The sequence below is a fragment of the Micromys minutus genome, assembly GCF_963924665.1.
Source record: "Micromys minutus genome assembly, chromosome: 3".
Lineage (NCBI taxonomy): Eukaryota > Metazoa > Chordata > Mammalia > Rodentia > Muridae > Micromys > Micromys minutus.
Window position 1 is genome coordinate 81,551,034 of NC_137972.1, and position 24,258 is coordinate 81,575,291.

General features: G+C 42.8%; 1 protein-coding gene across 1 annotated transcript in view; it reads left to right on the forward strand.

Moving 5' to 3' along the window:
* The window catches only part of WHAMM (WASP homolog associated with actin, golgi membranes and microtubules), a 32,126-nt gene extending 12,708 nt beyond the window's left edge, over positions 1-19,418 (forward strand). Inside the window, exons 3-10 of the mRNA XM_080913655.1 lie at positions 165-315; positions 8,744-8,913; positions 10,061-10,226; positions 12,692-12,879; positions 14,776-14,862; positions 14,938-15,033; positions 16,494-16,911; positions 18,911-19,418. Coding sequence (XP_080769781.1) covers positions 165-315; positions 8,744-8,913; positions 10,061-10,226; positions 12,692-12,879; positions 14,776-14,862; positions 14,938-15,033; positions 16,494-16,911; positions 18,911-19,200 — 1,566 coding nt within the window. The 3' untranslated portion in view covers positions 19,201-19,418. The remainder of the gene's footprint in view (positions 1-164; positions 316-8,743; positions 8,914-10,060; positions 10,227-12,691; positions 12,880-14,775; positions 14,863-14,937; positions 15,034-16,493; positions 16,912-18,910) is intronic.
* Positions 19,419-24,258: the final 4,840 nt, after the last annotated feature.

The following is a 24,258-nucleotide window of genomic DNA, read 5'->3' on the forward strand; positions in this document are numbered from 1 at the left end:
AACAGTTGTAGTACCCAGAGTGCACCCCAGTCTTCAGTGATGCCCAGCACAGGGCCCATTGATGTTCAGTCAGGAGCTGACTAAGCAGCAGTAAAAAGAGTGGTCACTGCAGTCCACACAGCCACTGCAAAATTTCCTAATGGCATCACATCATTCTTTCGTAGAAGTCCCTGGATGAGGATGAGCTGGGTCCTAGAAGGGTGGCTGCCCTACAGAAGGAAGCCAGTGAATGGACCAGACGGGCGGAAGAAGCAGTGGTTTCTATCCAGGACATCACTGTGAACTATTTTAAGGAAACTGTAACAGCATTAACAGGTGAAACTAAGAACCACTGTACTAAGATAGATGTAATTTTCATTTTATTCAAAATATTTGCATGCATCTTCAGTATCAGACTGCATAATTTGTGGGTGCTGGGGTGGAGTGAAGGGGGGTGAGCAGAGAGAAGTCTGTGTGTGCTTGTCCAGCACATCTTAAGTGACGGGCAGGACTACACCATAAGACAAGCCAGGCTCTGCAACAGTCAGGTCTGCCTGGGTGTTGGTGAAAGGCCCCTGAGAGGATACTTGTCATAACTGACTGTACATGGAGTGCAGAGGTAGTTACGAGGCTCTGGCTCAAGAGGTCAAATAGAACTGAAAGCAGGGGCTGGAGAGATGGCTCAGTGGTTTAGAGCACTGACTGCTCTTCCAGAGGTCCCAAGTTCAAATCCCAGCAACCACATGGTGGCTCACAGCCATCTGTAACGCCCTCTTCTGGTGTGCCTGTGTACTCGTATGCATAAGAAAAGCAAAACAAATACAACTGAAAGCAAGCCCATGGGCTCAATCTGTGTGTTAAGGTATCATATGTATGTGTGATATACAATAATATAAACATACACATAGTGTCACCCTTGATATCTTTTAAAACAAAAGGTAGAAGCCCAGTTGTCCCAGATTACTCTCTGTTTCTGTGATAAACTCTATAACTTCATCTAAAACTTCCAGCTAAGAGTTTTTCACTGAGGGAAGCCAAGGCAGGAACTGCGGCTCAGCCCTGGGAGGAATACTGCTTACTGGCTTGCTTTTTTATTTGCTTGCTCAGCTAGCTCTCTTATCTCCCTCTCTCCTTCCCTTACTCCCCTCCCCCTCTCCTTCCTTCCCTCTTCCCTCCTTTCCTTCTCCTTCTCTTTTCTTTTATCGAAAATAGATTTTGCTCTCATGTAATATATTCTGATTATAGTGTTCTCCCTCTACTCCCAGTTCCTCCCACCTTCTCTGGACCACTCCCCTTTTCTGTCTCTCGGAAATAAGCAGGTTTCTAAGGGATAGTAATAAAACATAGATAAAACAAAACCCAACACATCCGAATTGGACAAAACAACTAACAGAAGGAAAAGAGCTTAAAGAGAAGATATGAGAAGCAGCCCCACTTGTTCCCACACTCAGGAATCACATAGAATCACTCAGCTGGGAGCCATAATGTGTACACAGAGAACCAGAGCAGACCTGTGCAGACCTGTGCACGCTGCCTCAGTCTCTGAGTCATTCGTTCATTGAACATGCTGATTTAGAGGGCCTTGTTCTCCATCCCTCTTACACTCTGTCTCCTCTTTACAGAGTTCCCTGAGCCCTGAGAGGAAGGATTTGATGGAGATACCATTTAGGGCTGAGCATTTCAGGTCTCTTGTTTTCTACCTAATGTCTGACTGTGGATGTCTGTATTTGTTTCAACCTGTGCACATGTACACACACACACACACACACACACACACACACACACACACTTCCCTCCTGTGTGCGAGAGGAAGCATCTCTGATGATGATTGAGCAAAGGCACTGATCTATGAGTATAGCAGAATGTCATTAGGAGTTATTTTATTACTACTAATACTACTTTTTTTTAAACAACAGTATTTTTTTTTTTAGGTCCCTGGGTATGGGTTCCATCTCTGGAGTAAGCCTGAGTGGGCCTTAAGTCAAATAAGATATTGGTTGTGCTTTGTGCTGCCATATCTTATAGGCAGGACACCATTGTAGATCAGAGATTTCGTGACTGGGTTGATGTTTATGTTCCTCTAATGCAGAGTGCCTTCCTGTGCTAAAGACCCTAGAATTTAGGGGCAAAGGCCCCAGGCAGGCACCAATGTGACTCCGTGTTCAATGAGTTGTAGGTGCTGTCTTCAGCAATGAGGCCTTGCCATCAGTTTGTGGAGAGCGACCTGTAATCTTGGCAACAGCCTGGGTTTGGGGAATTCCCACAGGGCCCTTTTAGCCAACAATTTAATTAGATGTAACCCAATCCTGGTACTGGAAGCTTCATTTTGTCACAAGAGATGGCCAGTTGGGGCTCTCCCCATTATTTGGCAATTTTATTTTTATCATCTTAATATATATAAATATTTTAGGAAGCTTCTACTGTATTAGGTTTCTATACTACCCCTCAGATGGCCCTTAATTTAGCTGTCTCTCCCCCTATTCCTCTTTCATCCCCTTCTCTTCTCTTGGTCTTCCCATTTTAGTCCCTCCCCCACCCAAAACTATCTATACGATTTCATCTTCCTAGTGAGATCTATTTGTCTCCCCTAGTCCAACCTTTGGGTCTACAGATTATAGCTTGGTTATCATTGACTTAATAGCTAATAGCCACATGTAACGAATTTATATTATATTTGTCTTTCTGGGTCCGGGATACCTCACTTATGGTGGTTTTTCATTTTTTAGTTCTATTTATTTGCCTAGAATTTTCATGATGCTATTTTTTTAACAGCTGAGTAATATTCTAATTTGTAAATGTACCACATTCTCTTTATCCATTCCTCTGTTGAGGGACGTATAAGTTACTTATAATTCCTGGCTACTTGGGATAGAGCAGCAATGAACATGTTTGAACAATTGGTACATAATCCTGATGAACTGCCACACTGATTTCCATAGTACATGTACAAGTTTGCATTTCCACCAGCATCCTCAGGTGTCAAGATGAAATCTCAATGGAGTTTTGATTTGCATTTCTTTGATGGCTAAGGATGTTGAACATTTCTTTTAGATGTTTCTCAGACATTTGAGATTCTTTTATTGAGAATTCTCTGTCCAGATCTGTACTCCATTTGTAACTGGGTCATTTGTTCTCTTGATACCTAGTCTTTTTGTATTCTTTATATAGTTTGGGTATTCATCCCTTCTCTATCTGATGTGTAGTTGGTGAAAATCTTTTCCCATTCTGTAGGCTACCACCTTTTCTGAATGGCAGTGTCCTTTGCTATTCAGAAGCTTTTTAGTTTCATGAGGTCCCATTTATTAATTGTTGATCTTAGTGTCTGTGCTAATGATGTTCTGCTCAGAAAGTCTTTTCCTGTGCCAGTGAGTTCAAGGCTATTTCCCACTTTGTCGTCTAATAGATTCAGTATATCTGGTTTTTGTATTGAGGTCTTTGATCCATTTGATCAGTAGCTGAGTTTTACAGGGAATAAGTATGGATCTATTTGCATTCTCCTACATGCAGTTGTCCACTCTGACCAGCACCATTTATTAAAGATCCTTTTTTCCCCTTTCAGAGTATTTCTGGCTGCTTTATAAAAAAAATCAGATGTTCGTAGGTGTGTGGATTTATATCTGAATCTTCAGTTTGATTCCATTGATCAATGGGATAGTTTTTTGTGCTAGTCCCATGCTGTTTTTACTACTATAGCTCTGTAATACAACAAATCCAGGGGTTGTGATATTCAGAAGTTCTTTTATCATTCAGGATTGTTTTAGCTATCTTGAGTTTTTCATATGAAGTAGAAAATTGTTCTTTCAAGATCTGTGAAGAATTGTGTTGAGATTTTAATGGGCTTGTGTTGATCTGTAGATTGGGTGATTGGCCATTTTTACTGTATCTAGCTACTTTGCTCAAAATGTTATCAATTATAGGAGTTTCCTGGTGGAATTTTTAGGGTCTCCTGTATATACTGCCATATTATCTGCAAATGAAGGTACTTTGATTCCTTCTTTTCCAATTTATATCCCCTTCTTCTCTTTTAGTTGTCTATATATATATATATATATATATATATATATATATATATATATATATATATATATATATATATATATATAAAAGCACACTGTCACTGTCTTCAGACACACCAGAAGAGAGCATCAGATCCCATTAGAGATGGTTGTGAGCCACCATGTGGTTGCTGGGAATTGAACTCGACCTCTGGAAAAGAAACCAGTGTTCTTAACCTCAGAGCCATCTCTAGCCCTCTTTCAGTTGTCTAGTTGAGACAGACTTAACATTGAACAGATAAGGAAAGAATGGGCAATTGTGTCTTGTTCCTGATTTTAGTGGCGTGGCTTTGAGTCTTTAAGTTGATGTTGGCTATGGACTCATTATAAACTAACTGCCTTTATTATGCGGAGGTGTGACACTGTATCCTGGGACTTTTATCTCTCCAGGATTATGATCATGAAGGGGTGTTGGACTTTGTCAAAAGTCTTTTAGCATCTAATGAGATGATCTTGTGGAATTTGCCTTTCAGTTTGTTTATATGGAGTATATGTCCATATAATCATATGTTTATATGGATTATATTTATAGAATTATATATGTTGAACTCTCCCTGTATCTCTGGGATGGAGCCAGCTTGATCATGGTACTTGATCTTTTTGGAATCCTCTTGGACTTTGTTTGGAAGTATTTTATTGAGAAAATTTGCATCTACCTTCATAAGGGAAAATGGTCTGTAATTCTAGTTTTGTTGCTGTTGTAGTTTTACAGGGTTTGGGTTTAGTCTAGATTTTACTTTAATAAGTGGTATGTATCAAGAAAATTAATAATTAAAAAAAATTTCAGTTTGGGGGAGTGCAAGTTTTTAAGGTATGTCCTTATGATTCTAGGTATTTTTTTTAGTATATGTTGTCATGTTCCCCTTTTCGTTTATAATTTTGTTAATTTGGATATTCTGTCTTCACCTTTTAATTAATTTGAATATAGGCTTGCCAATCTTACTAGTTTTTCAAAGAACCAACTCTGTTTCATTGAGTCTTTGTAGGTTTTTGTTTGTTTTTATTATATTGGTTTTAGCTCTGAGTTTGATTATTTCTTTCTGTCTCTTCCTTTTTGGATGTGATTTCTTCTTTTTCTAGAGTTTACAAGTATGCTGTTAACTTACTAGTATGAGATTTCTCCAAGTTTTTTTATGTAGTCATCTAGTGCTATGAACTTGCCTCTTAGAACTGTCTTCATTGTGTCCCTTAAGTTTGAGTATGTTGTGTATTTGTTTTTATTCAATCCTAGAAAGTCTGTAATTTCTTAATTTACATCTTGACCCATTTTTCATTCAGTAGAGAGTTGTTTAGTTTCCTTGAGTTTGTAAGCTTCCTGTTGTTTCTGTTGTTGAAGTCCAGCTTTTATCCATGGAGGTCAGCTAGAATATGGTATTGTCTCAATTTTCTTGGATCTCGTGGCTTGATTTGGGCCCAAGTATTGGGTCATTTTTTGGAGAAAGTTATGTGAGGTGCTCAGAAGAAGGTACATTCTTTTGTGTTTGGGTAAAATGTTCAGTAAATATCTTTTAGGTCCATTTGGTTTAAAATGTCAGTTAGCTCCAGCATTTTTCTGTTTAGTTTTTGTCTAGATGATATGTCTGTTGGGGATACTGGAGTATTGAAGTTTCCCACTATCAGTGAGTGAAAGCCAATATGTGATTAAAGTTGTATTAGTGCTTTTTTGTATGCAAACTTGGGTGGTCTTGTATTTGGTGGATAGATGTTAAGAATTACAATGCCACTGGGTAGTGGGTGCATATGCCTTTAATCCCAGCACTCAGGAGGCAAATGAAGGCAGGTTTCTGAATTTGAAGCAACCTGGTCTACAGAGTGAATTGTAGGAGAGCCTAAGCTACACAGAAAAACCCTGTCTCAAAAACCCATGAAGGAAGGAAGGAAGGAAGGAAGGAAGGAAGGAAGGAAGGAAGGAAAGAAGGAAGGAAGGAAGAACAAGGAAAAGAATTGCAATGTCCTCTTGGTGGGTTTTTCCTTTGAGTTGTCAGTCTTTCTTCTGATTGGTTTTAGTTGAAGTCTGTTTTGTCAGATATTAAAGTGACTACACCAGCTTGCTGCATAATTCCATTTGCTTGGAATATCTTTTCCCATCCTTTTATCAAAGGTAGAGGTGATGCCTAAGGATGGATCCTGTTTCCACAGCCAATCAATTAGTCTGTATATTTTGGGGTGGTAATTGAGACCATTAATATTAAGAGCTATCAATGAGTGGTATTTGTTGATTCTTGAGAGAGAGAGAGAGAGAGAGAGAGAGAGAGAGAGAGAGAGAGAGAGAGAGGAGAGAGAGAGAGAGCGAGCATGTGTTTGTTTCCCCTCTTTTGATTTGCAGGCCTGAAATTATTTATTCCCTTGTGTTTTCTTGGGTGTTGTTAATCTTTTTATGTTGAATTTTTCCTTATAGCCTCTTCTGTAGGGCTGGATTTGTAGAATAATATTGCTTAAATTTGGTTTTATCATGGAATGTCTTATTTTCCTCATCTATTGTGATTGAAATTTTGCTGAGTATATAGAGGTCTCTTAATGTCTGTAGAACATCCTCCAGGAGACCCTTTTGGCTTTTAGAGTTTCCATTGAGAAAACAGGTGTTATTCTAATAGGTTATGTTATTTTTATATAGTACGTGGTCATTTTCCCTTGTAGCTTTAATATTCTTTCTTTGTTCTGTACTTTTAGTGTTTTGATTATTATGTGCTAAGTGGATTTTGTTTCCTAGTCCAGTCTATTTGGTGTTCTTGAGAGTGTCTTGGATCTTGATAGGCATCTTGTTTAGGTTGGGAAAAATTTCTATGATTTTGTTGAAAATATTTCTGTACCTTTGACTGGTGTCTCCTCCCCTTCTTTATTTCTATTATTTTTAGATTTGGTCTTTTTGTAGAGTTCCAGATTTCCTAGATGTTTTGTGCCAGAATTTTTAATTTTTTTAGATATAAGATTTTTTCCTTCCTTTCTTTTTCTGAAGTAGGTGTCTATGTCTTCTATCTGCTGAGAGTCTTTCTTCCATCTCTTGTGTTTTGTTGGAGAGTCTTGCCTCTGAGGTTCCTGTTGGAAATTCTAAATTTTTCATTTCTAGATTTCTCTCAGTTTGGGATTTCTTTATTGATTCTGTTTCTACTTTCCAGCCTTGAACTGTTTTATTAATTTCTTCTATTGTTTGTGTTTTCATAGGCTTCTTTCCTTTTTTTCTAATTAATTTATTTTATGTATGTGATTACACTGTTGCTGTCTTCAGACACACCAGAAGAGGACATTGGATCTCATTATAGATGGTTGTGAGCCACCATATGGTTGCTGGGAATTGAACTCAGGACTTCTAGAGGAACAGTCAGTGCTCTTAACCACTGAGACATCTCTCCAGCCCATCATAGGTTTCTTTACAGGATTTATTAATTTCCTCTTTAAGGACCTCTATCATAGCCATAAAGGTTATTTTAAAGTCTTTGTCTTACAGCTGATTGTGTTAGGGTTGCTGGCCTCTAGTGGAGACATATTATCCTGGTTGTTGTTTTTATGCTGGTGTCTAGGCATCTGGGCTGGTGATGATTGTAATTCTAGGTCTGATATCTGGTCTTGTATTTGTTGTTGAGAGTTTGGTTCCTTGGTTTCTGTTTTCCCCCCTCCCCCCTCTCTGGTTCTTGAAGTTTGGTGGCTGCATGTTGCTGGTTAGGAATTTCTTCTAGGATCCTGAGAGGTGTGGCCACTGTGGGTTCCAGGTGTTTCTAGGTGTTGAGAGCTGGCACTTAGGAATAGTGATGGGCTAGGAGAGGATGTTGGGAGGGGTTCACTAGACAAAGGAAAGCTTAGTGTTTCACTGTAGCGGGTGGTCTGCTACAGTGCTGGAGATGAAACTGGGGATTGCACTTGGAGGAGCTGAGGTAAAGGTGAAGATCATCAATTAGCCTACTTGCTTCCCTGGATGGAATAGCCTGTTGCTTCCTCAAGGAACGCCTGTTGGAGTTGGGTACTGGGATCAAGCAGGGACGGGGCAGTTTGGAGAGGAATATGTGTGATTCCCTGGTGGAGGGGACAGAGGGGAAGGGAGTCCTCTGCAGATGGTCTGCTGCAGAGCTAGGGATAAGATTAGTGGATTGGTCGTGGAGAGGCTGAGGGAGAGGTGAAGCTCTATAGTTAGCCTACCTGTTTCTCTGGCCACAGTGGTCTGCAGGTTCTCAGTGAGTGTCTGCTGGAGCTGGAGGCTGCATCCCTGGCTGTCAACAGTTTGCTTTCTTACACAACTGGGAACCACATGCATTGCAGTGGCATCGTCCACAGTGGGCTAGGCACACTACACCAATCATCGGTCAACAAATGCCCTACAGACATGCCTACAGGACAGGTTGATGGAACCAGTTGCTCAGTTAACATTCCTCTTCCCAGGTGACTCTGGTTTGTATGAAGTTGATGAAAACTAACCAACACACCAATATATTAGGATTTGAAATTAGACTAAAAGTAGATTAATGGTCTTAGTCGGACTGTTCACAGGAGCCTGTCTAGCTACAGAAGTAGTCTGGACCAATATATTAAAGCAGGGGTCTCAGTGAGGTGGGTCATGAGCTGGTATTGTCTTGCACATGAATTGAATACCTGAAGTTTTCTTATCAGTGGCCACGTGTTACTTTTTGTGATAATTGTTTTAGTAGTAAGAGGCAACAAAGAACTCAGGATTTATTAATGAGTTGTACTTTTGTTTTGCTTTATTAATTATAACTCAGGAATGCAGAAACAAATGGAGCAGGATCGGAAGAGGTTTGGCCAGGCTGCCTGGGCCACAGCCATGCCCAGGTTAGAAAATCTTAAGCTCATGTTAGCTCGGGAGACTCTGCAGCTTGTGAGAGCCAAAGAGCTGTGTCTAAAACACAGACAAGCTGAAATCAAGAGAAAGGTAAGACAGAAATAGACCTTTTCTCTCACATTTTTATTAGCTTGCCCTTTCATCCTAGGCATTGCTAATAGCTCTGTTTTTCTCAGCACACACTTCATAGACAGGCTACTTATAATGAGGGTGGGCCAGGAAGCTTCCCTTCCTGGTTCTCTAACTTTGAGTTCAGGATTGAAGTGGGGACTCACTTTAAAAATCAGTCTAGCAGTATGGTCAGTATATACTCTTGTACATATACATGCAAACAGTTGTGCATATGTCTGCGTGCATGTGACAGTGTTCTATAGCCAACTCCTACATGCAGGAGCTAAGTGTGTTCTCCACCACTGAGTCTCAGCCAAGCATGGCTAAGTGTGTTCTCCACCACTGAGTTTCAGCCCAGCATGGCTAAGCATGTTCTCCACCACTGAGTCTCAGCCCAGCATGGCTAAGCGTGTTCTGCTTTCACTTCCCAAGTCCTAGGGTTACAGGTGTGCACTGTTAGGGCTCAGGAACACGCTTAGAATCATAGTCAGGTAAATAGTTCCTATAATCTTGGGACTTTAAAGCAGAGTCTTGTCAGTAGCTGTCTTAAATCTGGCTGCTTGTGAAAAGATACCATAGTTGGAGTGACTACAAATACATTTCACTGTTTCTCACAGCTCTGGAGACTAGATATCCAAGATCTAGGTGTCTTGGGATTCAGTGTCTCTGGTGAGGGCTCTCTGTCTGTGGCCGCTCATTCTTGCTGTGCTCACAGGGCCTGTCCTGTGTCCTTGGAGAGAGGAAGTACACTAAGAACCTTCTCCACTACATGGCCCCACCCTCTCAACCTCATCAAAGCTAATCACCTCCAAAGGCTCCCTCCAACACAGTCACATTAGGGTTTAGAGTGTCAACATCCAAACTTGGGGTAACACCTTCCACTCATGACACGGTCTTATTGCCATTACGTTTCTAGACTATGAACATGTTGACTTGTTTTAAGGGTAAGGTGAAGTGTGTGTAGAAAATGTTGAATGAGTTCAAGTTTGTCGCTTGAGATGTGTTTCTTCCTGTCTCCTTTCTTACAGTTAGCACCGTGGAAGAGTAGAAGACAGCCAGAATGCTTTGCAGTTCTCTTTCACTATGTTAATTAATCTGTTTCTTTCGATTTCTCCATACAAACCAGGTGAAAGCTCTTCCAGGCCAAGGAAAGAATTTAGATGTTGTGGATGAGCTAGAAATACAGTATTACGAGATTCAGTTAGAGTTGTATGATGTTAAGCTTGAGATACTGAAAAATGAGGAGATGATCCTTGTCACACGGTTGGACTCCATTAAGAGACTTATAACAGGTAAACACTAATGTTTATATTAAAGAGAGATGAGTCATATGTTTTAGGAAAAACAGACCAATTATCAGTTTCGTCCTATAAACGACCAGTTATATCTACTGAATGTTTTTAGTTCTTTTCAGTAGTATATTCAGATGTACAAGAGACAAAGAAAGACGTTCTTATGCCCATTACAGAGGCACTTAGTGAAAGCAATTTGCTGTTTTTTATAAACATGCTACCTATGTAAAAATCAGTATCAGTTTTTAAAACCAAAACCATGTACTCAAAGTATATCATGTAACCTTATTTTTACCTAATACATAAGAAACTCATTTAAGTTATGATGATGATGATACTCACAGAATTTTAATGGCTGCATAGTATTCTGTTTTTTAAGGCATGTTGTGATTTCTAGTTTCTTCCTGTCTTGAACACCAGTGCAGCACAGATTTCTGGTAATTTATGATAATTTAAGATGGAATGGTTGGGTTAAGGGCAATGCTTTTTTGACATTTTAATATATATCTGCTAAAATGGCACTAAACAGTCCTTTGAACTACTTTCCTCTTCTCTCTCTTTTTTTTCCAAGGCCTGGCTTAGAAAACCCCTAGATACCACAGAGGACACTGAGCAGCTGTACTATGTGGCTGTGGCTGACCTCAAACCCACTGCAGTCCTCCTTCCTCAGCCCTGTTGAGGGCTAGGGTCACAGATGTCCACCACTACACCTCACGTCAGTTTCCTTATTGATATTTTAATTTTTGTTGTTTTAAGACAGCATTTCTCAGTGTAGCCCTGATTATCCTGGAACCAGCTCTGCAGATCGGGCTGGCTTCAAACTCACAGAGATCCACCAGCCTGTGTCCCAACTACTGGGATTAAAGGCATACACCACCACTGCCCAGCTTCATTTTTATGTTTTATAATGCATTTTTATACGTGAAAATCATTGTGCTTTGCTTGAATTTGCCACCCCATTACCTTCTTTGTTCTTACCCATCCTACATCACCTTTCTCTCCCACTAGTTCTTCTCCCATTGTGGTGTGTACAGACACACACACACACACACACACACACACACACACACACACACACACAGAGTCATTTATTCTTTTGGGTTTTGTATGTTTGTTCTGGGGACACACACTGATGTAAGTGGCCCAGCTGGCTCAGGATCACTGCACAGTCAGTGGTGGCCTTTAACCGCCAACCCTTCTGTCTTCACTTCCCAAGTCCTGGGGTTACAGGTATGCACTGTTGGGGCTCAGGAATCGCCACACAAACTCAGTTAAACAAGAATAGTTTATTGATAGCACACTCCAGGACTGAAAGTTCAGGACCACAAAAAGAACTCAGGTGCCTATTGTGGTGCCAGTCTGTTCTCAGGGCAGGCTTACAAAGAAAAAAACCCACAAAACCCACAATGAGCTCATGTGTAGGTGCAGGAAGTGTTGCCCAGTGGTCATCTCTGACTCCTGAGGCCTGGGATGGGCTCCATCTTGCTCTGCACCTGTACCGCACATGCAGCCCCTCTCCCATTACCTGCTCCCTCATGCTCTCTGACCTTCTTGTTTCTTTATTCTTCCACATGAACTTTAGAATCACTTTGGCAACTTTTAAACAAACAAAAACTCCCTGGAATTTTGGTTGGGATTGTGCTTAAAATTAGAGATTACTAGGGGAGAATTGTCGTTTTGCAGTTCGATCCTTCTCACCCAAGATCATGGTAGGTCTTTCCACACTTTCAGTCTCGTCCTCAAGCCTCTGCCAGTTCATGGCTCACACACTGGGCCTTGGCATTTGGTTCAGTCCTGGTGTGCGAAGCCTTTGCAGCTCTTTTCCGTTGTGAATACTTGATATATTTAGGGGGAACTTTTATTTTAAAACGTTAGTCTGGAAGCATGTTTTCCTTTGCAACTCAGGTTTGGGGAAGAGATAGAAAACTTCTGTGTGCCTCTGCAGGGCTTGGGGTTGTTACAAGCAGCATTTGTCTTTAAAAGTGAATATGTAATCAAGATTAAAGACTGGTGAGAGAGTTTGTGCTGTGTTGGGGCATTTAGTCAGTAGGTGTAAAGAACCCCGAGCCTTCATTTCATTTGCTAAAGAAGATGTAAGTAAGCCAGTGCACACATAGACTCTCTCTCTCTCTCTCTCTCTCTCTCTCTCTCTCACACACACACACACACACACACACACACACTTATCACCATGAAATCAGAATTAACAGAACACTAGGACATTCTGAGAATGTTTGTTCTAGTGAATACTATGTGGCCATTAAAATGTTATTTCCAGCACATGGAACATGTTTTGAGAGAACATTGTTACTTTGTGCAGCTATGTAATAAATGTGTGTATGTAATGTTAATATTGTTTTTCCCTGCGTGATGTAATTACAGCAGTCTTTCTTTACATTTAAAGATAGTTTTTAAATTATTTCTTATAGTAAAACATGCCTAAGCAAAGTCATGAATCTTTTTAGAGAAGCAGGCTGAAGTGGTCTACTACGACCCGTGTGAAAGCCCTGAGGAGCTGCAGAGCCTGGCTCCTGACCTGGAGCTGCACCTTGGTGACAACAGCAAGATGACAGAGCTCAGCCAGCAGTGCCAGCAGCTGGAGGCCCAGCGGGGCCGCATCTGCTCCAGGAGAGCCCACCTCAGGAACAGAAAGGTACCATGGCGAGCCGCTCCTCTGTCTAGGCTTTTTTTTTTTTTTTAATACAAGGTTAAGAGGTTTACCCACATAGTGATTAATGCTCTGTGTGTTCATGATCTCAATGGCTAGAGCTAAATGTATTTAAAATGTTACGAAGTTATGCTTATTTCAAGATGGAACTGTTTGTCTTAATGTCTAGATTTTAATTAGTTCATTCAGTAATTGTTTATTGAATGCCTACTATATGTAGAGTGCTTTTATCATCAAAGTAAGAGTAGGGCATGAGGTGTTCATCACATAAAGTGCATGTGGCACAAGCCTGATAACCTCAGTTTGGTCTCCAAAACCCATGGTGATCACACGTTTGATAGATAAGTGTGCCCACACATTCGTAGTAGATAAAGGTAAACAAAGAGGGCCTTTCGTGGTGCTGGCGTGCAGCCTGGAAACCCAGCTGCTTGAGAGGCTGCGGCACGGTCAAGGCAGCCAGGGAGCTTACTGAAGACACCACTTCTGATTTAAGAAATGGCTGTAGGGACAGTTGACTGGGAAGTAGGATTATCAGTTCAGTCCCCGGTGTCCCAAGTAAAACCTACACTGTGGAGAAACTAGTACTGCATATCATTTTATTCTACACTATGGATTAAAATAAAGACGGTCACAAATGTAGTGTTCATCTTACTTCATACTTTACATTCAGTGAAACCAACAAAAAAAAAGAAAACAGATTTTTTTGTTGCAAAATTTTTTCATATAATATATATTTGATCGTGTTTTCCCCTCCTGCTCCTCCCAGATTCTCCCCACCTCCCTACCCACCCAACTTTGTTCTGTCTTCTAAAAACAAAACCAAAAAGTGAAAATCAGAACAGACTAAAGAGTAATAAGGCAGACTTTGGAAATACAAAGCAGAAAGGAACTAATTTGCTTTCTTTATTTAAAAATGTTATTTCTATTTCATGTGCATTATTTTGCTTGTGAGTATGAGGATGTCAGGTCCCTGAAACTGGGCTTATGGACAGGTGGGGACTGCCATGTGGGTGCTGGGAATTGAACCCAGGTCCTCTGGAAGAACAGCCAGTGCTCTTTTTGAGACAGGGAACTCAAAAACCAGGCTGGCCTCGAACTCAGAGCTGTGCTTGCCTCTGCCTCCTGAGAGGACTAAAGGCGCACACTAACGCTACTCTTAACCAGTGAGCCACCTCTCCAGCCCCTCATTTGCTTCCTTAATTCTAGAACAGTATAATTACATAAAAACACTGAGAAAAAAATTTTTTTTCCAAAATAAGAGAAAGTTCCTGCATTTAAAGTAGTTGCTCATGGAATTGTTTGTCAGACAAGTGCTCTGCCCCTGAGCTATACAGCCCTGCCCCAACCTGCTGACCCCAGCCTTCTGAGTGGCCTGGATTATAGGCAGATGCCCAGTTGCTCTTCCTTTCCAGCCTTTGAGGATGCTACTCTTCCACAGAAAAGTCATTTCCTGCAACAGTGTCTTTGCAAGTCTGTGCCTTGACATCATCCTACATAGAATTAGTATTTGTAATATGAACACATGGGTGTGAGCGATCACATTAGAATGGCTTTGGAGCCCTGAGACGGCTGTAGTGTAAAGGTATCCACAATGGACCCATGTGATATGAGGAGACAGCTGGCTCCAGCTTGTCCTCTGACCGCACATGCTGTGGCACGTATGCTTGCAGCCTCACAAACATAGCTAAATGTAATAAAACAGATGGTCAAGACACTTCATCTCAATTGGGTGGCCCTTGTCAAAAGACTGTAGAGGAGCTCTCATTGGTCCTCACCGAAACTACCACCTTACACATTAGTCACATATTAGCAATGCTTTCAACACTACTCCAGCTCATGTCTTACTAACAACCATGTGTGTGACTGAAATTCTCCCGCCAGGATCAGTGCCGAGAAAATCATCAGCTCAGACTGCAACAGGCCAAACAAAATGTGAGACATTTTCACCAGCATCACGGTATTCAAATGGTGAGTACCTGAGAGATTTTATATATAAAACTGGAATTATGGGCATCTTATAAGGATGTGTTTGTTTACATATAGAAAAGAGACAAAATGAAAGAAGAGGAACAAAAGAAAAAAGAATGGCTAGACCACGAACGACAGAAAACGCTTGAGCGGCTAAAAGTATATAGGGAGGTAAGTGGTAGAGTTAATCACTCCCCTTATTTATCTGGGAGACACATGAGACTCACATATATGAACACATAGCATAGAATGTTTAAAATGCTATTACTGATAAAAACACAAATTGGGAACACCTTTCAAAGCCTCAGTATGAACCACTGCTGCCTTCCCTTTTTTGACTGAGGCAGGGTCTTAAGATGTATTCCAGTAGTTACCATTCTGTTGCTGCGAAGAGATGTCACGACCAGGGTTACTTATAGAAGAAAGCATGGCAGGGTTGCTTACAGTTTTGTGGGTAGTTAATTATTATCATGTCAGAGTGTGGTACTGAGCAGGAGCTGAGAGCTTACATCTATCTGATCTGTAAGCAGAAGGCAGAGAGTTGGGCCTGACTTGGGCTTTTCAAAACTTCAGAGCTCACCCCCAGTGACATACTTCCTCCAATAATACTACTCCTAAGCCTTCCTAAACAGCCCTTAACTGGGATCAAAGCATTCAGATATGGGAGCCATGCTCATTCAAAATGGGTGACCCAGTACTCAGTTCTCCTGGGTCAGCCCCAACTGCTGTATGAGTGTGTGCCACCATGCCTGGTCATAGCTGCTGTGTGAATGTGTGCACAGTGCCTGGTCACAGCTGCTGTGTGAGTGTGAGCCACCACGCTGCTATTGAGGACATTGAAACATGCTTGGTTGGGTTTCTGCTCTCCTTTCTGAATGGCTCTTAGCTGCCATTGGTGTTAGCTGGCTTCTCTTTATTTTCATTTTTCATGTGTATATTTAAGCACACATGTCTGTGGGGGTCAGAGGACAACCGCACGTGTTATTCTTTAGAAGTTTTCCACCTGTTTTTTGAGACAAGGTCTCATTAGCCTGGAACTCAGCATAGCTCTGGGATTACAGGCACCTGCCACCACACCTGGCTTTCTATGTGCATTTTGGGGGTGAAGACAGGTTCTCTGCACAGGTACTAGTGATTCACCTAGCTTCCTTTTTCTAAAATATCATCAAGGAGGAAGCATTGGGCTGTAAGTACAACCAAAGTGGTCTGTTGGGATGGTGGTTTCTGTTTCCTCTCTCCTACACATCACTGAGCATTCTCATCTAAGTGTCTCTTTTCATCTGCATGTATCACACAGAAAGTGCTGTATGACCCTAGGTTCTGAGCTTTGGCAGGTTTAGGCTAGTTTCCCCCAAAAGCAAATATAAATGTGGGTTTTTTGTTTTCTGTTTTGTAAGATAGTGCTTCACTCTGGCCCAGGGTGGTTCCACGTTTAAGGCATCGGTGCTGCTGCTTCATGAAGCAGGCTCAGGAGTGTGCGTCTGTGTTGGCCAGGAGGTGCTCATGGGGTAGTGCTCATGGGTTAGCATGCCCCGTGCTCAGGGCAGTGTTGGTTTATAGATTTGTTTGCAGAGTTGTAACATTTGACAGCCTGTATGGTGGCCAATCTCTCACTAGCTTTTCATCCTTAGAAGCGTCCAGCTCCTCGGTCTGCACTGAAAACGACTTGCTCAGAACCCATGGTGTCAAACCTGTCAGGAGGACACTCTCAGAAGAGGTTCTCAACAGCTCATCACAAGACGGCTTATCCTGCCTCCAGCAAAACTGGAAGTGCTGCTCCCTTACCCGTCCACACTTTCGTTCCTGTTAGTGACCAGACACTCTCCCGATCCAGTGAAGATATGTCACTACCACCACAGCCACCTCCCCCTCCTCCACTACCTCCCCCTCCTCCACCTCTTCCTCTCTCTGCTTTGTCCTCTTTTCAAGCTACCACTCATCAGAATTTAGGGCTCAAGACTTTGGCAACAGAGGACCAGCCATTCCCTCTAGCCTGTGATAAGCCTGCTGGGAGACCATGTGATTGGCAGGAGGGTTTCCAGTGTTCAGGTAATCCACTGCGGCTCTGCCCTCTCTCCCTCTGGGTTCTTAAGCTGTTGCAGAAATATTAGTTTCAATTTAGCATCTTCTTTGAAATTTTCTAGTCTCGGAGTATGCCACCATTTGTTGTGTTGTTAGTACTTTCCTATTGCAATTAGTCTAGACAAGATTAAGTTTGATAAATGCCAACTCAGCTTGAAACCACATTTCTGCATTTGCTGACCATGCGGTGCGACCCCTGAAGCTGGTAAGGATTGGCTTCCCAAGACTTCATCGTGGATGGGAGTTCTACCAGTGTTTCTCAGTGCAGCTGTGACTACAGCTGAGTCATCCACAGAACTGAAGCTTTGAAGTTAATACCAGAAAAGTGGACCACCTTTTGTCTTCACACTGAATACACTCAAGTATTTGTTTAGCAAGGCCACAGTTCTCATGCATAATTCTTTTTTTAAATTTAATGTATATGAGTACACTGTAGCTGTCTTCAGACACCAGAAGAGGGCATCAGAACCCATTACAGATGGTTGTGAGCCACCATGTGGTTGCTGGGATTTGAACTCAGGACCTCTCGAAGAACATAGTCAGAGCTCTTAACCACTGAGCCATCTCTCCAGCCCCTTGTGCATAATTCTGACTTTAGATATTAGCTTTGGAGGGAAACTATCCTGAACCTGCCAAGACCCAATGCTCACGGCTTTGGGAGGGATTGTCTTAGATGAATCCTGGTAAATTGCTGGGCTCTGGCTGAGCTGCTCTACCTAGAACATGGTTATAGGGGTAGGAATGAGCAAGAAGCCTGTGGAACAGTTACTGCTGGTTTGGGTTAATTGAGCACTCTGCTTATTCTGAGTTTGGGACTTCAGTGTGTCCAGAACCAGGCTCAGGTGGCAGGCAGTCCGTGTGTAGGGTTTGCAGCACCCTCTCACTAAACAGTGGTCTCTGTCTTCCTGGACTAGAGTTTGGATATGGGCAGATCTCAGCTTACACTACTCTGTGGTACTGGAGAGTAAGAAGTGTGAATTAGAACTCTCAACTTTGGGATTTGCCCAGTCAGTTCTCCAAGGGATCCGGAGAAATCTTCAGTCCAGAGTAACACAGTCATTGTTGGCCTTAGACCAGCTCTTCCGTCCTCAGCTAGAAATGAATGTAATCCTGAAGGCTCACCTGGCAGATGTCAATTAGCAGCTTTACTCATGTCCCTGTGTCTGGCAGATGAGGAAAGGTTTCACACACTTCCCCCCTCCCCCCGTGATCTCAGGGTGCCAGAGTTTTTGAAAAAATAGCTTCTCCCCAGTGTCTTGAAACTCTGAGCTAATTTGTGTTTTGACAGCATTTCACACCCTCAAAAATAGAACCCTTAGCCACCTCAAGTAAGGTGGGTGGAATTAAACACACTGTGCAGGAAATGTGCTAGTGCCTCTCCTCAGCCTCACTAAGACGCTGATAAAGTACATTAAGCCTTCTTGTGTATTGAAACATATTCACCATGGTCACGGGTGAAGCATCCAGGACTGAAGAAGAGGGATGTGGAGCAGACCGTTGTTAACGGGAAAGGAATGGAGAAGATACAGTCTAGCAGGAGCTTAGTCTTGCCTGTGGTTCAGATTGTTCCTCTTAGGCATCCTTAGCTCTTCAGGATGTCTGAAGTCATGTGAGCAGAAGATGGGTGTGGCTGTGGTCTTTGAATGACAGAAGTGAGTGTAGCTGTGGTCTGACTGACAGAAGTGTGGGTGTGGCTATGTTCTGTGACTGACAAAAGTGGATGTGGCTATGTTCTGACTGACAGAAGTGGGTGTGGCTGTGGTCTGTAACTGAGGAAGGGCTGAAGAATTAGTCTATAAGTAGGATAAACCATCAGCTGCCCGGTTGTCCTGACTAAAACAGCATGTGCCGAGCTGATCTGTGCACGGTCAGCGCTTCACCGTAGCATGATGTCTGTTACATCATGGCATGAGCTGGTATGTTATCTGGAAGCCCGATCTTCATCATACTTGTTCTCTAATTTCAGGCTCTATGGATGAAGTGCTGGCCTCTCTCCGGCAGGGCAGGGCCTCTCTGCGGAAAGTAGAAATGCCCACCTTGCCCCCTTCCCGCACTTCGGTCAATGAACAAGTTCTGGCTGCCATCAGGCAGGGGGTGCAGCTAAAGAAAGTCCACACTGGCCCAAGCGTGGATCCCAGCAGAAAGAAAACCAATGACCTGGAGAGGAGCATCAGAGAAGCCCTGGAGAGAATCAAGAAAGTGTCTGTCGACTCCGAGGACAGTGATGAACAGAGCCCTGTCCAGTGGGACCACTAGGCTATCCAGCTGCAGCAGGCCCGAAACCCTGGGAAGACAGTGAAGGTGTGCAGGCTGGACTTGGGAATGGTACTTTGTTCACTCCAGAGTCACTGACCTGCAGGGACAGACCCGTGGTACACATAGACAGCATGCTTCCATGTGTATGACGTTTCTCGGACTTCAAGGCTTGAATGTAAACATGATTTTAGCAGTAATCAGAATAAATTGTATATATCACAGAATTACTTTAAATATTTAAAATTTATTTTGTGTATTGAACACAGAAACTCATAATAAACAATATTTATAGTGCATCTGTGTTATGAGGACATGGTTTCTGACCCGCTGTGAAAGCAAAGCTCTTCCTGCCTGGGTGGGTTGGAAACTTCCCAAGGTGTCAGCTCAGCAAGTGTTAAGGGCACGAACCACATTGCTCACCTCAGGGACTGGCCTCCTGAGAACTTACCGCTGCCAAGTCAGGGATGGAGAGGGACCGATATGCAGCAATCTGGTTGCTGCTCACACTGCCCCACCTCTGTTCCTTTAACCACTCACCCCAGTCCTCAGTCCTGGATTCCAAACTAAATGAAGCCACATTTTTCGTTTCCCGAGACCTTCCACCGGCCAGCACTAGCCTGGCATGACGGGAGAGGGCTGAGCCCCGCCCCACACTGCTGAAGGGGCCTGCTCTGTCGCAGGTGCAGGGGTACTTTTGGTTGCCTCAGACCTCCTGCTCCTCAGGAATGAATTTGGATTTGAAAAACCGGCCAAAGGACTTGGCCTATCTTTTAGTTGTTTTTTTTTTTTTTTTTTTTTTTTTTTTGTCCCCCTTCCGTATTGTAATTTCAAGATTGTAAGGTGTCTGGAAGCTGTATCAGGTTTGGGTGAACTCTCTTGCTTTTGCCAAAGGTTTTGAGAAGCCTTTCATTCAAAAAGTGACCCTTTCCACAAACGAGTTCTCCCGACGTTCCCGACCCAGTGGTGGTTTCAGTATTGCAAACTTCTCTAGCTCCTTCTGCTCATTTATTTCCCTTACCTACCCCTCAGTCAAGCCCTAAAGTAACCCATCCCCTGGCCTCCGGGATTCAGGACCATGGAGGGCAGTGTGCGCCTCTGGAGTCTGACCTCCCAGTGGTCTCCAAAGCACTTCTGCTTGACAGCAAGGTGAGGGCCAGCCCTGCTGCCTCTTTTGGAGAACTGGCTGCTGCCCCGGGGCAGCTCCCTGCCCTACTGCAGATTCTTACCCAGTCCCACACTGCTTGTCTCTGTCCATTGTCTTGCTCTGAAGCTTAAGTGACTGGAATTGCTTAGTTGGTAGAATGCATTCCTTACACACACAAAGCCCTGGATTTAATTCCTAGCATGGATACAGCCAGGCTTAATGGTGCATACTTTTAATTCTAGCACTCAGGAAGGATCCAGAGTTCAACACCATCCCTAGCCAAGTCCTAAGCCGTAGGACAGGCAAGCCTAGGACAGGTGAGCCCCAGTCTCAAAGATAAGTGAATAGTCTAGTGGGGTGGTGGTGGGGGGTATGGAGTCTGGGGTGGCCATACACACTGGTGGTATCCTCTGAACTCTGCCAGAGCAGACTGAATATACAGGATCCACCCAGCCCATGCAGGTAACCTCCCATAAACCCCTTTTACTTCTTTTTGGGGCTGTTGGTCCGAGGCTGTCCAGAGGCCTTACTCTATCTAGGAGGGCCACCCAGAGAGCAGCTGCTCTGAGATCATCCTTAGAAACACCAACATCTGAGGACTTAGATGGCTCAAGGGTAAGAGCACCCATTGTTGCAGACTTGGATTGAGTGGCTCATAACTTGCTGTAAATTAGCTCCAGGGGATCTGACATCCTCGTCTGGCTTCCATAGCCATTTGTATGCACATGGTGCACATAAATGCACATAGGCACACATACAAACATACACATTAAGTTTTAACATCAGGCCAGGTTAGATGGCTCAATAAGCAAAGCCTCATGTCACCAAGCTTGTCAACCTCCAGAACCACATGTGTAAGACCAAAGCAGGAAGAATGTACCCTGCGGGTTAGGGCTTCTGTTGCAGTTCAGATACTTAAGAGGCAGTTCCTATTTGTCCTGTGCAGGTTAAGGTTCTGTTTGTAGTTAAAAGGATATGTTCCTGTGTTAAGTGCCTGAAGTTAAAGTTCCTATTTGTCATTAAGAATAAGTTCCTGTTTCTTAAATTGGATGTAAACTACATGCTTTTCAAGCTACCCTAAACCCCATCTATATTACCTTGTATTATGTACATACTGTGTACCATGTTCCTTCCCTTTCAAGGTGTCTTCCCAATGATGTATAACAGCCAATTCTTGTCCCTGGGTACAACTTATCTCTACAATAAAAAGGACCTCAGGAGGCAGGCAGGGGCTGTTCTCTCAAATCCCGATGTAGAGTGAGTCAGAGGGCTGGCTAGTAGCATATGCACCCCCAAATATATCTTGCCTTAACTGGACAGTCAGGGATTCATTCTTTTCTCCTCCTACTCTTGGATTTAGCATGGTGGCAGGAAAGAACCAACAGCTGCAAGTTGTCCTTCACACAGGCTGTGATGTGCGAGGTCCACCTCACAAAAACAGATAACAAAATATAAAGAATTAATAATAAAGGAAATACACCAGCCACAAAAGTGAGAGGAGCTGTGGTCAGGACCAGCCTGGGATACTCAGCTTTCTAAACAAAACAAAATCCTGTTATATATGCTAAGAGTTATTCATGGGATGAAAAGCCCCTAGGAGTTGTTGGATTTTGTGGGACCTTTAGCTTGGGCCTAAGGAGAGGCATGGGATTGGAACGGAGAGCATTCTAAGACTTAGGAACAGCATGAATTGCTCAGCATGAATTCCCAGTGAAATGCAGTAGCCAGGCCTCTCCAGCGTGAGCTTATGGGGTAGAAAGGCTGTAAGAGCCAGGTCTGGAAGCTGATTTACTCAGGGTTTTATAAGAAATCTGGCAGCTTTCTGTAAGAGGAAATGTAACCAGGAAATGGGAGATATGGATGAGGGCACCAGCAAGCAGACAGGGATGGCAGAAACCACAGCAGCCGTGGAGGAGAGGAGACGTGGTAAGCATAGATAATAGGCCTGCATCTCACTGTGAAGTGCTAGGAAGGACACTGATGACACCAGCAGGGCCAGCCTTGGAATGCAGGTGGTCTGTATACACAAGTGAGGGGGAGGGCAGGGTGAACACCCCCAAAGCAATATGCTAAGTATAGAACAGTTATTTTAATTGCTTGGGTTATTCCAGGCAGTGGGAAAGGAAGGCCTTAGGGCAATGACCTCCCACAGAGCACAGGAAACCCAATAAAAACAAACCAGGAGAAGGAAAGAAATAGTCAGAGGCCAGATAAGAGCAGGAGAAACTGTCCATCAGCTGGCTATAGGCCTGCTGCTGTGTCTCAGCATACGTGTGCTTCTTCCCATGAGCCCTCACTTCCCAAGCCCCCCCCCCCCAAACCATCAAAGACTCACCTTGGGTGAAAGACCAAACCCAGAATATGAGCCTAGAGTAATGGGGCTTTAACTACAAATTCCTGAGCTGAGGGCTGGGAGTCACCTCCCACACATTTGGGAAAGGGTGGTTCTGTGCCTGGCACAGACTCTCCTGTGTGCAGAGTCCGTTGAAATTCTTCTGGAAAGGTCTGCTTTAGAAGGATGTATCCCTGAGATTGGCTTTCTCTCCTGTATCCAGGCAACTGGTGTCCATTCTCACTGGCTCTCTCAGAAAGCCAGTCCCTCCACAAGAAAAGTGCATATGCAGGGAAAGGAGTCACACAGTGGTAGAAACGTAACAAGCTGTGGGGTACCCATCCATCCCGCAAGCACCCTTATGTGAGAGGCTGCTCCCAAACAGGAAGTGAAAATGTTTGCATGCTCAAAAGAACCTCCATTCTGCTCCCAAAGTTAGGGAGCCTCTCCAGACTGGCGCCATTTGTTCTGCTCAGGAAGGACATCTAGAGGACATCATGCCTTTCCAAAACATCTTGAGGCACAAAAGCCTTCCCAAAGGTTTCTGTCAGCTTAAAAACACAGATTTCACTGAGCCATGTATTTCTTCATAAACAATTCTATTACAACAAAGCCAGGTAAAACCAAGGAATATAAGTCTTTGGGAAAACAATTTTTCCGTAAGTATAAAAGGCTCATTTTTCTATGGCAAACAAGCAAGCAGAAACTGTTAAGTACATAAGAAAAGGACAGACATAGAACCATAATGGGAACAAGCCTTTCTTAGTCTTTAATGAGTTAAGAAAATAAAATTTAAAAGTCCATAATAGTATATTTACTAATGCCAAATGAATATACATAGGTCAAATATTGTTGCTTTCAAAGAATATACCTTCTCCAACGTCCTGGGTATCTTAATAAAACTAAAAACTTATTAGGACTTAACAAAATGTTAACGAACTCCAGAACTCACAAGTTGTTCAGGCCGTACCCTCCTTGACAACAAGGTGGTAAAGCAGAGTCTGTAAAAAATGTTAAAAGCACAGCAACCGAGACGGACGACCGGGAAATCTAAAAGTATAATTTATAATAACTCCTCAGTAAAAGATAAACTCCAATCTGAAGTGATAAGTTATTTATAACAATCACACCATACATAAACATTTATGGAATACAGGTATCTTAGAGGAAGGTCACAGGCTTACAGCAGGAGCTACCGTGCCTTTCACTTTGCAGGAAGTCAAGGTGGGCTTTAACTTGAAAAGCTGGAAAAATTCCTGGGGGTGGGGGGAACAATCATAAAATGATAAAATTGGAAATGTACATATAAATTCCAGAGCTGTTTTTTTGAAAAGATTAATAAAAATTGACGAATTATTGAAAAACTAATCAGAATAGAAATGGGACACATAGACATACAACACTAAGGGAAAATAATACAATCCTACATCAACAGAGCCCCAAAAGACAGCCATCATTTAGAAAAAGTTAAATTGTTGAAAATCTTACAGAATAAGAAGAAACATTGAAGAGACCAATAGATATGGAAAAACGTTTTAAAATTATCGAAGGATTATTTCTTTAAAAGGCACTAGACTTGGAC